This window comes from Oryza glaberrima, chromosome 7 (genome assembly GCF_000147395.1).
Source record: "Oryza glaberrima chromosome 7, OglaRS2, whole genome shotgun sequence".
NCBI classification, from domain to species: Eukaryota; Viridiplantae; Streptophyta; class Magnoliopsida; order Poales; family Poaceae; genus Oryza; species Oryza glaberrima.
The window spans coordinates 25,173,816-25,188,165 of record NC_068332.1 but is presented as its reverse complement, the minus strand read 5'-3'; the positions used below and the strand labels follow the sequence as shown (position 1 = coordinate 25,188,165).

Below are 14,350 nucleotides of genomic sequence, written 5' to 3'. Positions count from 1 at the left end.
GCCACACAAAGTTTTATACTCCCTTCGTTTTAAATAACAAATCATTTTAGCTTTTTTTTAAGTCAAACATTTCTATCTTTAACCATGAATTTTAGGAATTTATGTAGTTTAGCAACATGTGAATTTATTTTAAAAAGTATCTCATGAGTCATGATTAATTTAAAAATATAAATATTATGATGTTAAACTATATGTATTTATAGAAATTTTTTGAAGATACAAATCCTTGACCTAGAACAAAGCTACAATGATGAGTAATTTAAAACGAAGGGAGTAGTGTATCAGGAGTTCTCCTCGTAGGATAAATAAAGTAGCAATAACATAATGGAAAACACGCATATATGAAAAGAAATTATCAAAAGGAATACTATTCTCTTGATGAGAACATGATGCACGAATGCCATGTTGCAGTAATATGTAACGCGACAAATAGCAACACGGGATGCACACAAAAACATCTACCAAGAGGTAAATCGTGTGTTCAGTATGAATGCCACGTGCCAATGTTGCGTGCCATTATTGCCAACCTTCACGTGACTATAAGTAGCGTCGATCTCTCCTTCCCTCCCTCAAATCCAAATTGTGAATCGACATTGTTGATATACCACAAGATATCAATACTACTAGGTTGAACCCAATAAAATGCCCCCATGTTCTTAAGTCTAATTCTTATATTATCCCCTTCTGATATCAATCCATCCGATGTCCCATTTATGTCTAAGTGCTTCTTCTAGCTTGTGTATGAACACATGGATATCCTATGATGAATTTTCAGCTTGTGTTATTTGTTATTGCTATGCATTAGATATTGTTGTCAAATCCTTATCTATTTGTTCTCTAAATTATTCTAATTTGTATTGGTATCCCATCCCATATGGCATCTATGGATTATGTCTTACAATATTTATTGGCCTTTATTTATGATGATTTTACTTCTTCAAGAAAAAGGTATGTGTTATGTTGCAAGTGATGTCCTTTATCCTTCTCAAATGTTTCCAATTATTTATGCCATATTTAGAATGTAGAGAAAATAGAGGAATTCCACATGAATCAATTCAATTCACACATGCATGATTCAAGAAAAATATACCTTGTTTCTAACGGCAGGGTGCTATATATACAACTTAAGTTTATTATAGTTCATTTTAGTATGTGCTTGAGTTATACTTAGTTTGTTTGGCTAAACTTAGCTCAATATACCCATGCATTAGAAATAATTTAGTTCTTGTTATATATGTCTAGTAAAACCAAGTTAAAATGTGGATCAAGAAACATTATGAAATAAGTTTTATAAATAAGTTCAACATCATTATTGAATACACAAAAAAGAAAGGGAAAGGCAAAAAGGAAAAGGGCAAACAAACTAATGAACATTACCCAATTTCATGGACTTCTTGATTTGGAAGCACATGTGCCTTTACACGTTAAATAAGACACTATGTGACAATGCGACAAAGCCAATCTGATTTGCTTTACTCGCATAAAGAGATGTTGTATATAATAATAAACACACTGATCTCGATCATCCTCATTGCAAATCACATTAGCCAAGGCAAAAACCTTACCTACCTAGTCATCCCTACCAACCACAACATGGATATATACGAAATCTCTCTCACAAAAGAGTCTCCTATAAATTAAAAGGAAGGGTCTAGATGTCAGTTAAAGAAATGCAAACAAACAAAAGTATATACAGTTTTGAAAGTAAAGTACAAATGGGACAAAAAGGTCCTACTCATTTCAATATGTAAAAATCAAGCACCTGCATCACTATAAATGCATCCATCCCTCCCCATATCAATACACCCATCACCATAACCCTCTCACATCCTTCATCATGCATTAGGACATATAGCCCTATATATGCACAACATTCATACCAATTAATGTTTAGTTTCTAACATGCATCTAGCCTAGCATTTTTCTTCTTCTTCTTCTTCTTCTTCTTCTTCTTCTTCTTCTTCTTCTTCTTCTTCAAAGCACATTGCAAACACAGGCTTAGCTTGCATATATACATTTTTTGTGGCCATGGCTATGCATCATATGCATGATGTTTTTGCACAGACGACGAGCATCATCGGCCATGAAGAAGAAGAAGTAACCATTGACCCGACCAAGTGGGGCGCATGGGCTCACCGTGGCCACCGTCTCTGGGCATCCATGTCGGAGGATTTCTGGATACACGTCTACAAGGTGCAGCGGTGCCCGCGGTCGTCCAGCCACGATTGGACGTCGTGCCCCTACGCGCACAAGGGCGAGCGCGCGCGGCGGCGCGACACGCGGCGCTTCGCGTACGCCGCCGTGTCGTGCCCGGACTACCGCCCGCGCGAGGCGGCGCCGGGCGCCGTGCCAAGCTGCGCCCACGGCCTCCGTTGCCGCTACGCCCATGGTGTCTTCGAGCTGTGGCTGCACCCGTCCCGCTTCCGCACGCGCATGTGCTCCGCCGGCACGCGGTGCCCTCGCCGGATCTGCTTCTTTGCCCACTCCGCCGCCGAGCTTAGGGACGATCCCAACTCCATTGCGTCAGCCATCCTCACACCGATGCCAATGCCAATGCCGATGCCGATACCGATGCGGACTCCTGATGCTGATCATCATCCCAGGGTTTCTGCTATGCGTGATCAGCTTGATCTAATCGAAGAGGCCATGAGAAATAGGCTTCGCTTGTATTCTAATGCTAATGCTAATGCTAATGTTGGTTCTTCTTCTGCTGCCGCTGTTGCTACCACCACCATACCGGTGTCAACATTGGCAAATGGTGAGGGTTCAACTGGAAAAAGGTGTGGTTGCCACCGTTGTGTGGAGGAGGAAGACGCTTTGCTCAATGGCTACCCACATTATGATCTCATCATGGACTTGGTGGATGAATAGGTAAATTAATTAATCAACCATCAATGAAGTGTTTGTATTTATGCATGTGTATATGTTGAATCTTTTTGTTTGTTCTTCGTGTAGATGGGTGTGTTACATACTCTTTTGCGATGCATTTGAAGGAGATGACACAAGCTCGCAAATTGCCAAAATGGAGAAACTTGAGCGATTTGGGATGCTTTAAAAGTTGACACCCTATACATATGGTGCTGGATCATGTATCATATTTATGCCAATTTTTACTAGAAAAGTGTATGCGTGTGCATGCATATATAAAAATATTTATGATATTGTTGTCGGGCTAGCTCCGAGCCTATATATCAAGTGGTATCATTTTCTTTACAAATATTTATTTGGAAAATTTATGCTGTTTTTATTTTAGGCATGTTTATTTGTGAACCCATAATTATCATCGACCTTGAGCAAAGCATGTGATGGCCTACCACCCATACGCATGTACAAGATAATGGAATAAAAAACACCTAATCTACATCTATCGTATGAGAATGCATACGTATAGAAACTTTTTGCAAAAAACGCACCGCTTAGCAGTTTGAAAAGCGTGCGCGTGGAAAACGAGGAGGAGGAGTTAGGAACATGTCCTACCGAATGCAGCCTTAGTCTATCTCCAGAGAGCCGGTCAGCCATCTTGGGTCATGGGGATAGGAATTTGGGTCAGCTTCAGCCATTGGGTATATTTGGAATGCAAAGACAGAAGAATTTTGATAAGCTAGCAATGGTTTGATTCAATATTGATTTAGTAGGATCATGGTGTTCTTCACTAGTAGTATATCTCATCCCTGGACATATTAAAAAAAAGTTGGTGTGGATTGACTAATTCTTTATGAACCATATATGTTTTGTAAAGAACTTATTTTCTGTTCACAAATCTTGTATACATACATAGCACATAAAAGTTTTCTAAATCTCTGTAATCATCACACCAAACTTTACACATAACTCCTAAGAGAGGAAGGGACCTGATCAATATCTAGGCCCTCTTTGAATCAAAGGAAAAAACATAGGAATTCTAGAGGATTTTATCCTATGGGAAATAATCCTATAGAGTCCTTTGAAATAAAGGATTGTTTCCTATCAATTCCTTTGAAATTCCTATGAAATGAATCTTACTAGAGCAATTTTGGAGGAAAATAAGCATGAGGTCTCACCTCATGTTTTCCTCTTCACGTATCTAAGGTTCCTACGTTTTTCCTGTGTGCTAATCAAACGACAGTTTGAAGACTTTTCCGTGTTTCAAAATCCTATAGGAATCCAATAAGTGTGGCATTCAATTCTTACGTTTTTCCTATTCCTCTGTTTTCTCAATCCTGCGATTCAAAGGGGTACCAATTGTCTACAAAATTTAAGCGGTCTGTATAGCGACAAATTACAATGACTCACTTGTGTAGACTTATCATGTGTTCTTGTCGTGTAGCTGTTACTTATAGATGTGACGTATACTCCTTTCGTTCAAGAAAAAACCAATTCCTAGCAAGCTATAAATACCACATCAGCAGTTTAGGAATCATCTTTTTTATATTTTTACGGAGGTAGTGCATGTCTTCCTATGTACAGAATATTACCACATTTTTTTAATGGAGGAACCGTATATAGAAATATATAATAAAACCTTCCTCCTCTTCATGCTCAAATTTTTTCAGAGGTAGCATTTCTGAAAACCACTTGTTCACAAAAAGAAAAAAGAAAATTTAAAACATTTCCAGAACAAGGGTATTTACAATTTTTGGTTACAGCTACACTGTAAACACATTTATCTCGGCGTGATCATGCTAATGCTGATGTTGCACGCCGACGGCGGCGCATCGCCGCCGCCGCCGCCGCCGCCGCCGCCGCCGCTGGGGCGCACGTTGAAGTAGGCCGACTGCTTCGGCTCCGGCAGCTGGCTCGCCGCCTGCTCGTTGCCCAGCATCTTCACCACCTCGTCCATGGCTTTCCGATCCTCTGCGTCCTCCTGAACGCACAGAAGCGCCACCTGCATGCACGTCCTGATCGATGCATGATACCTGTCTCCCAAACATTCATCGATCAGCTCGTGCCATCTGCCATCTTTCCACAGCAGCCAAGCCTGTCAAAAGGAGATTCTTCAGATGATCGGATTCAGACAATTAATTAAATTAGAGAAGAGGAATTGATCGATAGATTGACTGACATATGCGATGAGACAGTATAGCTTTCCGTCGTTGTATCGATATGAGCCTCCAGTTCTTTTGCCACTGATGATCTCAAGTATGAGCACGCCGAAGCTGAAAACATCCGCTTTGCTCGAGCAAACGCCATCTAATGCGTACTCCGGAGCTATGTATCCACTAAAATTAGTGAAAACAAATGGTTAATCAGAAATCTTCAGATTACAAAACCAGTGAAATTAACTAGCACTCTCAATTCAATACTTTTTCAAAAAAAAAAAAAAAAACTAGTACTCTCAATTCAGGTCATCAGGTGTTGTGCATGAATGAAACATAGCATCAGTACGTACTACTGATTAATTAGTACTAGTAAATTAAGATTGATTCTTACATGGTTCCAACAATTCTGGTAGTACTGGATTGAGCTGCATTTGAGCCGAAAATCCTAGCGATGCCGAAATCTGAAATCTTGGCGTTCATCTCGGCATCCAACAGAACGTTGCTCGCTTTCAGGTCCCTGTGGACGACACAGACTGTCGAGTGCTCGTGAAGATAGAGCAGCCCTTGAGATATCCCATGGATTATGTGGAGACGTTTAGGCCAGTCTAGCAACTCTCGTTTGACATTATCTGCAAATTAATTTCATCAGTCTGAAACTATAGAGAAATTTTATACTAAGTTTTTATACCTCAAGGTATCTAGTAGCGGCAGACGCCAAGTTTTACAATAGAAAATGTTATACCTCCTCTACTCTCTCCGTTTCTAAATGTTTGACACCGTTGACTTTTTAGCACATGCTTGACTGTTCGTTTTATTTAAAAAATTTTGTGAAATATGTAAAACTATATATATACATGAAACTATATTTAACAATGAATCAAATGATAGAAAAATAATTAATAATTACTTAATTTTTTTTAATAAGACGAATGGTCAAATATATTTTAAAAAGTCAACGTCATCAAATATTTAGAAACAGAGGGATTACACATTAAGCATATATGCAGTGTGCAAATTGATAAGAGTGGGGGTTGAATTTTGTTGGAAGTGTACCGAAGATGAACACATCTAGGCTTTTGTTTGGCATGTACTCGTACACGAGTATCTTCTCCTGATCCCCTTCGATGCAACATCCCAGTAGCCTGACCAAATTCCTGTGCTGAAGCCTTGCTACAAGCTGTATTTCGTTCTTGAATTCCAGTAGACCCTGTCCAGAGCATGCTGCAAGCCTTTTTGCTGCTACTTCAGGTCCACTAGGCATTTGCCCCTGGATTTATAGTTGCTCGACATTAGGAACAAAAAGATGTTGGTAAAAACTGATTCTTTTCTTTTGAACAAATAGACAGTGTTCAGGTTAGCTATCTTATAAAAAAAACACTTGCTTGCTACTAGTAATAGAGTGTGACTCTGGAGTCTGAACTTACTTTGTAGACAGATCCAAAACCACCTTTTCCAAGCAAACTTTCACTTGAGAAATTATTAGTTGCATCTTTTATGTCAGAGAAATCATACAGTTTAAAGCCCGAGTTGCCCTCTTCTAACCTCCAGAGAGTTATTACATTCTGTACTGCGATAGACAGCCTTCGCAGCTCTGATCTTACTCGTGCTGAAATAGATATCCAGTGAAATAAATGTTACTACTGTTTTACACCAGAAAACATATGAATAACAAGTATTTTTTGGCAATGTTGCAATGAACAAAAATTGTACTATATGCTACCTCTTCTTCTCCTTCTCTTCAGCTCTCTGAAGAGAAAGAAGCAGGAAATGCATACGGCTACACCGGCAACAGCAACGATGATCGGCCATGTCTTGGCTGCACATGACAGCATGCAACCCAGATGGTCGCCAATTAGTATGGTTTCTTCAGCGAGTGAGAGTGAAGCTTCAGGCAATTAAGTTCAGAAAAATCTTACATTTACCTCCCGAGCTAGAACCCGATTGTTCTGCACCACAACCAAAATCATGCAGCAACCAAGCAAGCGAAACAATTTAATCAGGATATGGTGAACATTTGAAAAAAATAAAAAAAAATTGCTGTTATATTCTGCATTTCTGGTCATGGACAAGTAGGAGAACACGCACGGGTAGGCTGCTTCTGAAGATGCAGGGTCCTGTTGTCTATGTGGAAGAAGGAATTCGACGCCATCTCGTAGCGGAGGAGGCAGCGAACCCCGAGAACCCTCCCGCCAATCTGGCTCGCGTCCAGCATCCGCGGCATCTCCGAGATGATGCGCTGCAGGCAGGCGCCGCAGCGGCCGGGATCCATGTCGCGGGTGCACTGCACCAGCGCGTACACCATCGACCCTCCCTCCTGGAACCACGAGTCGCCGGTGCCGTACCTGTCCGGCTGCGCCGCCGCGTCGCGCGCCGTCGCGTTCAGCAGCGCCGCGACGTGCTCCCGGAACCTGCCGGCGACGGGGGCGTCCACCACGTTGGTGTTGTTCAGCGGCCACTCCGGCTCGTTGCCGTAGCCGGAGACGAAGTCCGCGTCGGCGAACCGGAGCTGGAAGCGGTCGTAGAAGAGCGTGACGTTCCTGCGGAGCTCGCAGAGCGGCCTGCTGCTCGTCGTCCGGTTCATGGCGGCGTCGAACGCGTCCCTGAGGTAGCCGGCGCAGAGGGGGCCCTTGGAGTCGCCGCGGCAGAGCGCGACGCCGTAGACGGCGTCCGGCGCCGCCCCGAACGACCCGGCGGCCGAGCCGTACTCCGTCGAGTTCTCGATGAGCTCCGCGGCGAGCGCGGCGAGGTTGGACTGGTACGTGCTGTTCGGCGCGTACGTCCCGTCCGCCGTGCTGGGGCAGTCCTCGTAGAACGGGACCTCGCCGCCGGCTGCCGTCGACGATGTCGGTGCGTAGCAGATGATGATCACTACCAAAAGCAGCAGGAGGTGGCCAACCATATTGTGCAGCTACAGCTATAGCTAAGCTGATCGATCGAGTGTATATATTATCAAACTAAATTAGATAGCATCGTCTTCGATCAGGGGATGATCATCCATCTATATAGCAAAGAACATCTGATCATCGATAGCAGCTTTGAGGTAGCAAATTATTTTCAGAGAGTTGACTCATGCAACATGCTTATAGATTATGTAGAGAACTAACCCCTGGTTTCTGAATTCTGATGCAAACACCGTGCAAATTATTCTTTCGACGAAAGCGACCCTAGAAATATAACTGTAAGAGAAATTTCTTGGGATTGTGCAAACAATGTTGGGAAAATTCCCAGTTGACAAATTGAAGCATCCATTCATCCCGGCCGCCCCTACTGATCGGCCATCAGTTTATCCATGAAGCCTGATGAAACTGACAATCAGAAGCTAGCTGCTTCGATGCGTGAAGTTGCAATCTATTGTACGCTATCCAATCTGCAATACTAGTAAATAACTATTACTATATACTTACTTATCAATCTGTCATCCTATGATCATCCGTATATATCATATATGCAGTAAAAGTTGAAATTCCATGGTCGACTGGTCATGGTTTCGGCTTCGGATCAGTCAGCGAAAATTCAGATAAGCTTTTGTGGTTACGCTACCAAGTAGAAGTAATAACAGTAGAAGCTTCCATTTGTAACTACCACTTGTGTGCGTCTTTGGCTTGCTCTGCAAACTGAAACGGAGACAGTGGAGTTTTATATTCTTGTCCTAGTCAGACATGTTGAATACTGGTAGTACCAAGTACCAACAGTCTAGCAATACCACTGCTGCTTCAGCCTACGGCCGGCCGTATGGTATACTGTACTTAGCTGTCGTTGCGACTTAAATTGATTGGTTAACCAAGCAACATGGTTATGGACTCCCACAGAGAGACTGTGACATATATACATGGATAGCGTAATACTACAGTATTAAGGACTGCAAATTCTGAAATACTTCCTCTGTCCAAAAAAAAAAAACCAATCTAGATGGAAATAGAACACCACTTAGAACAACGAATCTAGACATATGGTGTCCTATCCCCACCTAGATTAGTTTTTTTTTTAAACGGAGAAAGTACTAGATGAGGAGTCGTCTATTGTGTACTCCCTCCGTTTCACAATGTAAGTTATTCTAGCATTTTCTACATCTATCTAGATTCATTAACATCAATATGAATATAGGAAATACTAGAATAACTTACATTGTGAAATGGATGAAGTAGTTTCTGAGGGGATGAAGAGTTCAAGAGTCTATGGGGTTTCTTCTAGCAGTGTCCATCTCTATTCTATACTTTCTATTCGAAGCAGGCCAAGCGCGGATGCTAGCTCCTAGAGACCATCTTTCTTTGGGAGCTCATACATTAGACCAACAGATAAAACCCTGCGTGTTACTGAGCGTATATGGTAAAAATTAAAAAAAAAGTTTAGATGAATTTATTTTTTAAGGTAAACACGAGTGACTCGTTATACTTTACATTGTATAATTTGCATCTGTGATTAAACCATTGCTAAAGAAACTATAAATAACTAAGATAATTAATATGCTTAATGATAATTCAAACCAAATATAGATCAATCTTCTACAGACAAAAACTAATGTGATGCGACGTCATTAGAGAAGAAAAAAAGAAAGACAATTCAAACCATACATTGATTATTCAAGGGATTTAAACAATTAAAGTAATGTGACTTAATGAAAAGTAACATTAATCCATTAGTGGGGATGAAACAGGCCGAGATGGAGGCTTGCGCCAGCGGTGGCCCTCTTCTTTAGATACCTCTAAACCATAATACCAAAAATCTTCACCCCTTATTTTGGACCTAACCTACATGTGGGCCCTGCATGTTTTTTTATTTTTATTTTTGACTAGGATACCACATCAGTCAAAAAAATCATCTATTCTACCATGGGACCTCATTTGTACGGTTTTACCAAAATTAAGGGAAAAGATTTTTGGTATTGTGATTTAGTGATACCAATTAAAAGTCGATAAAGGCTAGAGATGATAAGTGGACTTATTCAGCGGCGGCCGGATTAGGCTGCAAGGGGATAGCCATGTACGAGCTGCCACTGTTTGGGTCGGAATGGGATACTCACGTGGAATAAGTTCACTTTTTAGGTCCCTCAATTTATCGCCGAATCTAAATTCATTCTTGAACTCCCAAAACCAATGCAAGGTCCTAAGGTGGTTTGAACGGCGGTTTTGGCTAACGGGACGTTGACGTGGCACTTAAAGTTAGAGAAAAAGGTGGGACCTATCGGTGAGTGTTTGGTTAAAAATAAAAAATTGTAGTGGGTCCCGCCTTCATTTTATTTTCTTTCCTTTTCTTTTCCTTTTTGGCATTCGGCGCCTGGTCATAGGCTGCCGTCCTTCTCCGCGCTGATGAGCCACAGGATGTGGGAAATGAAGGGAGGAGCAAAGGAGGATGATTCAACCATCGTTGTGATGTTGGTGCGTGGGAGCACAACAACGATGGTTACGGGTAGGGATCCGACGAGTGGTTGACCGGCAATAACTCGATTCGACTGCGGTGGGGATATGGAGGTGAGAGATTGGGCGCAGTGGCGCCCGTCCTCATCACTGACACCGTCCTCCAAGCCGCCGATGTCCTCATCATCGTCCTCTTTCATCGCGGACCCACCGGCGAAGTTCCTCTGATTGATCTCCGGTACACTGATGGCGGACCCAGTTGTCGTCCTGTCGACCTCTCTACGCTCCCCTCCGCCTCCTCCCTGCTCATCCTCGTCCCCAACATCGCTCTTCATCGCCACTTTCCTCCTCCCTTATCCGGCCGTTGCTTGCGGGATCCCGTCACACGTCGTCTGTCGTTCGATCCCCGGTGATCCTCTATCCCTGGGTCAAAGCCCACAAGAAAGAAAGGAGAAAAGAGAGAAAAAGAGAAGGAAAGAAAAAAAAAAGAAAAAGGTGGGACCAACTATATTTTTTTTATTTTTAATCGGACACCCACTAACATGTGGGTCCCATTATTTTCTCTGACTTCACCCACTAACATGTGGGTCCCATTGTTTTTTCTGATTTTAAGTGCCACATAGACACTACGTTAGCTGAAATCATCGTCCAAACCGCTTTGCGACCTTATTTGCACTAGTTTTGAGAGTTGAGACGGATTAGATTACCTGGTATTACGGTTTAGTGATGGATTTTAGACTCAGCGACAAATTGAGGGACTCTCACGTACGTGCCTCCGCGATTTGGGCCGGAGCGGTACAGCCATCATCACGAGTTGGGCCGGAACGTGAGGTCATACGTTCCGACGTGTTGGGCCTACAAACGGGCCGACATCGTGCAGGCATCCGAACGAGGCCGAGGCCTCATAACTGGGGGACGCGTCGGAACGTACAACGCCGGAGCAGACGAAGACGCGCTGGCCTTACGTGTACACCGGCGGAGATCGAATCCACCATCCATCCATGGCGAATCCGCCGAAGCGAACACCAAACACCTGACGACGAGACACGACGAGGCTTCACCCGCAAGCTTGGAAAAGCCGTGCTGTTCGGTTAGTTCAGTTCAGACCAACTAACATTCCACCTAACAACGGACTCGCGATCTCGATAGAAAGAAAGTATGCAAAAAGAAGAAAAAAAGTACGGTTTTTTTGGACACCAACGCACGTCGACCAGGTTGATTTGCCGTCGCTTTTCCCCAAACATGCAGATCATGCAGGTCGCAGATGAGTTTACAAGGTTTGAAAAGTTGAAACCCGATGGTTTGAGAGACTATTGTTTGCTAAACCACCATATCTATCTCGCTGACCACAAAACATCAACTGTCAAAACCAAATAACACCTGCACGCAAAACCACATTATTAGCCTACCAACTCCATCATACGATCAATTTAATCACTCCATTTCCAGTTTGAGCTAATAAACTAGCAATCTGCACTGAGCGTACGTACGTCCTTGCTCACTATCATGAACAAACAGTAGCTAAGCTAGCTATAGCTACGTTTTTGTTCATATGCTGTTGTTTCTGCCGGCTGCTTGGCCGCGGGGAAGCATGGCGGCGGCGATGGCGTTCCTCGCGGTGGTCTGCGCGGCGGCGATGGCGGCGGTGAGCGGAGCGGAGGAGGTGTACGAGTTCGGCTCCGGCGCGTCGTTCATCTTCGGGGACTCGCTCGTCGACGCCGGCAACAACAACTACATCCCCTCGCTGTCCAAGGCCAACATGACGCCCAACGGCATCGACTTCGCCGCCTCCGGCGGCATGCCCACCGGCCGCTTCACCAACGGCCGGACCATCGCCGACATCATCGGTAATTGAACATTTCAGTATTTCAATGAATGCATGTCATTTCAAACTGATGAATCAGATTGAATACTGTTCTTTAATTTGTCCGAATTCAGGAGAAATGTTGGGCCAGACGGACTACTCGCCGCCGTTCCTCGCCCCGAACACGACCGGCGGCGCGCTGCTCAACGGCGTCAACTACGCGTCAGGAGGCGCCGGGATTCTCAACGGCACAGGAAGAATCTTTGTGGGTTAATTAATTTCTTCAGACAAAATTTAATTTCACATCGATCTTGTTAATTGCATGCACAAGAAACTATATATAGATCGATATTTCTTCAAATTAATTATCTCTTGTGGATTATTCAGGTGAACAGGATCGGAATGGATCTTCAGGTGGATTACTTCAACATCACGAGGAAGCAGCTGGACGATCTCCTGGGGAAGGCGAAGGCGAAGGAGTTCTTGAAGAAGAAGGCCATCTTCTCCATCACCGTCGGGTCCAACGACTTCCTCAACAACTACCTCATGCCCGTCCTCTCCGCCGGGACCCGTGTCGCCGAGTCGCCCGACGGCTTCATCAACGACCTCATCATCCACCTCCGGGAGCAGCTCACGGTTTGTAAATACTCACTCCGTTTCAGGTTATAAAATATTTTGATTTTGGTCAAATTCAAACTATATCAAGTTTGACTAATTTTACAGACAAATATAGCAATATTTATAAAATTAAATTAATTTTATTAAATCAATAATTGAATATATGTTCATAATAAATTTATCTTTGGTTGAAAATATTATTACTTTTTTCTACAAACTTAGTCAAACTTAAGGTAGTTTGACTTTGACTAAAGTTAAAACGTCTAACCTGAAACAGATGGAGTACCCAGCTAGTGACATCGGGTTTGTTCACTTTGATACCATTTTCAACCTTACCAAATTTTGGTAAAGTTGCTAAAAAAGTGGTTACATTTAGTTTGCTGCTAAATTTTGATACCTATATAAGAAATCCTGCCATTGTCAAAATTTGGTAAGGTTCTTTTTAGCATTAAAGTGAACAGGCCCATCATCTACATTATGTTGGATCGATGGCCGGAGACTGACTGACTGGTCAACGGTGGCGGCAATGGCGGGCTCGCCGCCGTTGATTGTTTCTGCATCCAGAGGCTGTACACGCTGGACGCGAGGAAGTTCGTGGTGGCGAACGTGGGGCCGCTGGGGTGCATCCCGTACCAGAAGACGATCAACCGCGTCGGCGAGAACGAGTGCGTGAAGCTGCCCAACCAGCTCGCCTCGCAGTACAACGGCCGCCTCCGGGAGCTCCTCATCCAGCTCAACGGCGACCTCGCCGGCGCCAAGTTCTGCCTCGCCAACGTCTACGACCTCGTCATGGACGTCATCACCAACTACGACTCCTACGGTGAGCTATAGCTAGCTAGCTGCTCAACGTTCATCGCCATAGCTTTCGACGAGTTGATTGATCGATCGATCGATCTCAAGGTAGAAGACGAGGTTGGGTTTTTGCAGGGTTCGAGACGGCGAGCATGGCGTGCTGCGGGAACGGCGGGACGTACGACGGGATGGTGCCGTGCGGGCCGGCGTCGAGCATGTGCGGCGACCGGAAGAGCCACGTGTTCTGGGACCCGTACCACCCCAGCGAGGCGGCGAACCTGGTGATGGCCAAGTACATCGTCGACGGCGACAGCAAGTACATCTCGCCGATGAACCTCCGCAAGCTGTTCTCCCTCTAGCCTTACTAGCACTCCATTGTTAATTACCGCGATTGATGTCGAGCTTGCATTTTGATTCGCATGTGTAATTGTATCTGATGCCTTTGGTGTTTTTGCACGCGAATTGCGAGATTTGGCATGCAATTTGCAGTGTGTAAATGTTCAATTCAGTGACAGATTGCAGGTTTGCATATATGATTTTCGGGTTTTAATTTTTAAAAGGGACTACCTATTGACTTTTCGACATATCTGAAACTTCAAATCTAACAGATTTTTCAACCCATGGATACAACCCGTTTTCAATGAAATAAAAAAAAGGACAACATATAAAAATCGTAAATCTAAAGAAAAAATAGTTGTTAAAAAAATTCTTATTTTGGTGCATTTTAACTAAGCGTTAGTGTTCTGTAAGTAAGTATAAATTCT

General features: G+C 43.5%; 3 protein-coding genes across 3 annotated transcripts; 2 read left to right on the top strand and 1 right to left on the bottom strand.

Moving 5' to 3' along the window:
* Positions 1 to 2,028: 2,028 nt before the first annotated feature.
* LOC127778310 (zinc finger CCCH domain-containing protein 29-like) lies at positions 2,029 to 2,871 on the top strand. The gene has a single exon (XM_052304890.1). It carries the CDS (start codon positions 2,029 to 2,031, stop codon positions 2,869 to 2,871), a length of 843 nt encoding a protein of 280 aa, XP_052160850.1.
* Positions 2,872 to 4,625: 1,754 nt separating this feature from the next.
* Positions 4,626 to 7,917, bottom strand: LOC127780343 (cysteine-rich receptor-like protein kinase 25). Its single transcript, XM_052307239.1, has 7 exons — positions 7,104 to 7,917; positions 6,443 to 6,624; positions 6,072 to 6,285; positions 5,410 to 5,647; positions 5,042 to 5,198; positions 4,726 to 4,957; positions 4,626 to 4,630 (listed from the first exon to the last, which is right to left on the bottom strand). The coding sequence occupies exons 1-7, from the start codon at positions 7,915 to 7,917 to the stop codon at positions 4,626 to 4,628; spliced, it is 1,842 nt and encodes a 613-aa protein (XP_052163199.1).
* A 3,900-nt stretch (positions 7,918 to 11,817) lies between these two features.
* LOC127779929 (GDSL esterase/lipase At2g23540) lies at positions 11,818 to 14,117 on the top strand. Its single transcript, XM_052306864.1, has 5 exons — positions 11,818 to 12,219; positions 12,311 to 12,441; positions 12,564 to 12,812; positions 13,359 to 13,614; positions 13,722 to 14,117. The coding sequence occupies exons 1-5, from the start codon at positions 11,925 to 11,927 to the stop codon at positions 13,943 to 13,945; spliced, it is 1,155 nt and encodes a 384-aa protein (XP_052162824.1). The 5' UTR covers positions 11,818 to 11,924; the 3' UTR covers positions 13,946 to 14,117.
* The last annotated feature ends 233 nt before the right edge of the window (positions 14,118 to 14,350 follow it).

Excerpts from the sequence above, each read along its gene's own strand:
- LOC127778310 (XM_052304890.1), top strand. The coding sequence starts at position 2,029 with ATGGCTATGCATCATATGCATGATGTTTTTGCACAGACGACGAGCATC.
- LOC127780343 (XM_052307239.1), bottom strand. The coding sequence starts at position 7,917 with ATGGTTGGCCACCTCCTGCTGCTTTTGGTAGTGATCATCATCTGCTAC. Across the intron at positions 6,625-7,103 it reads TCTTCAGAAGCAGCCTACCC|CACGAGTAAGATCAGAGCTG; the intron begins GTGCGTGTTCTC and ends TATCTATTTCAG. Across the intron at positions 5,199-5,409 it reads ACCAGAATTGTTGGAACCAT|TGGATACATAGCTCCGGAGT; the intron begins GTAAGAATCAAT and ends CACTAATTTTAG.
- LOC127779929 (XM_052306864.1), top strand. The coding sequence starts at position 11,925 with ATGCTGTTGTTTCTGCCGGCTGCTTGGCCGCGGGGAAGCATGGCGGCG. Across the intron at positions 12,220-12,310 it reads GACCATCGCCGACATCATCG|GAGAAATGTTGGGCCAGACG; the intron begins GTAATTGAACAT and ends GTCCGAATTCAG. Across the intron at positions 13,615-13,721 it reads CACCAACTACGACTCCTACG|GGTTCGAGACGGCGAGCATG; the intron begins GTGAGCTATAGC and ends GGGTTTTTGCAG.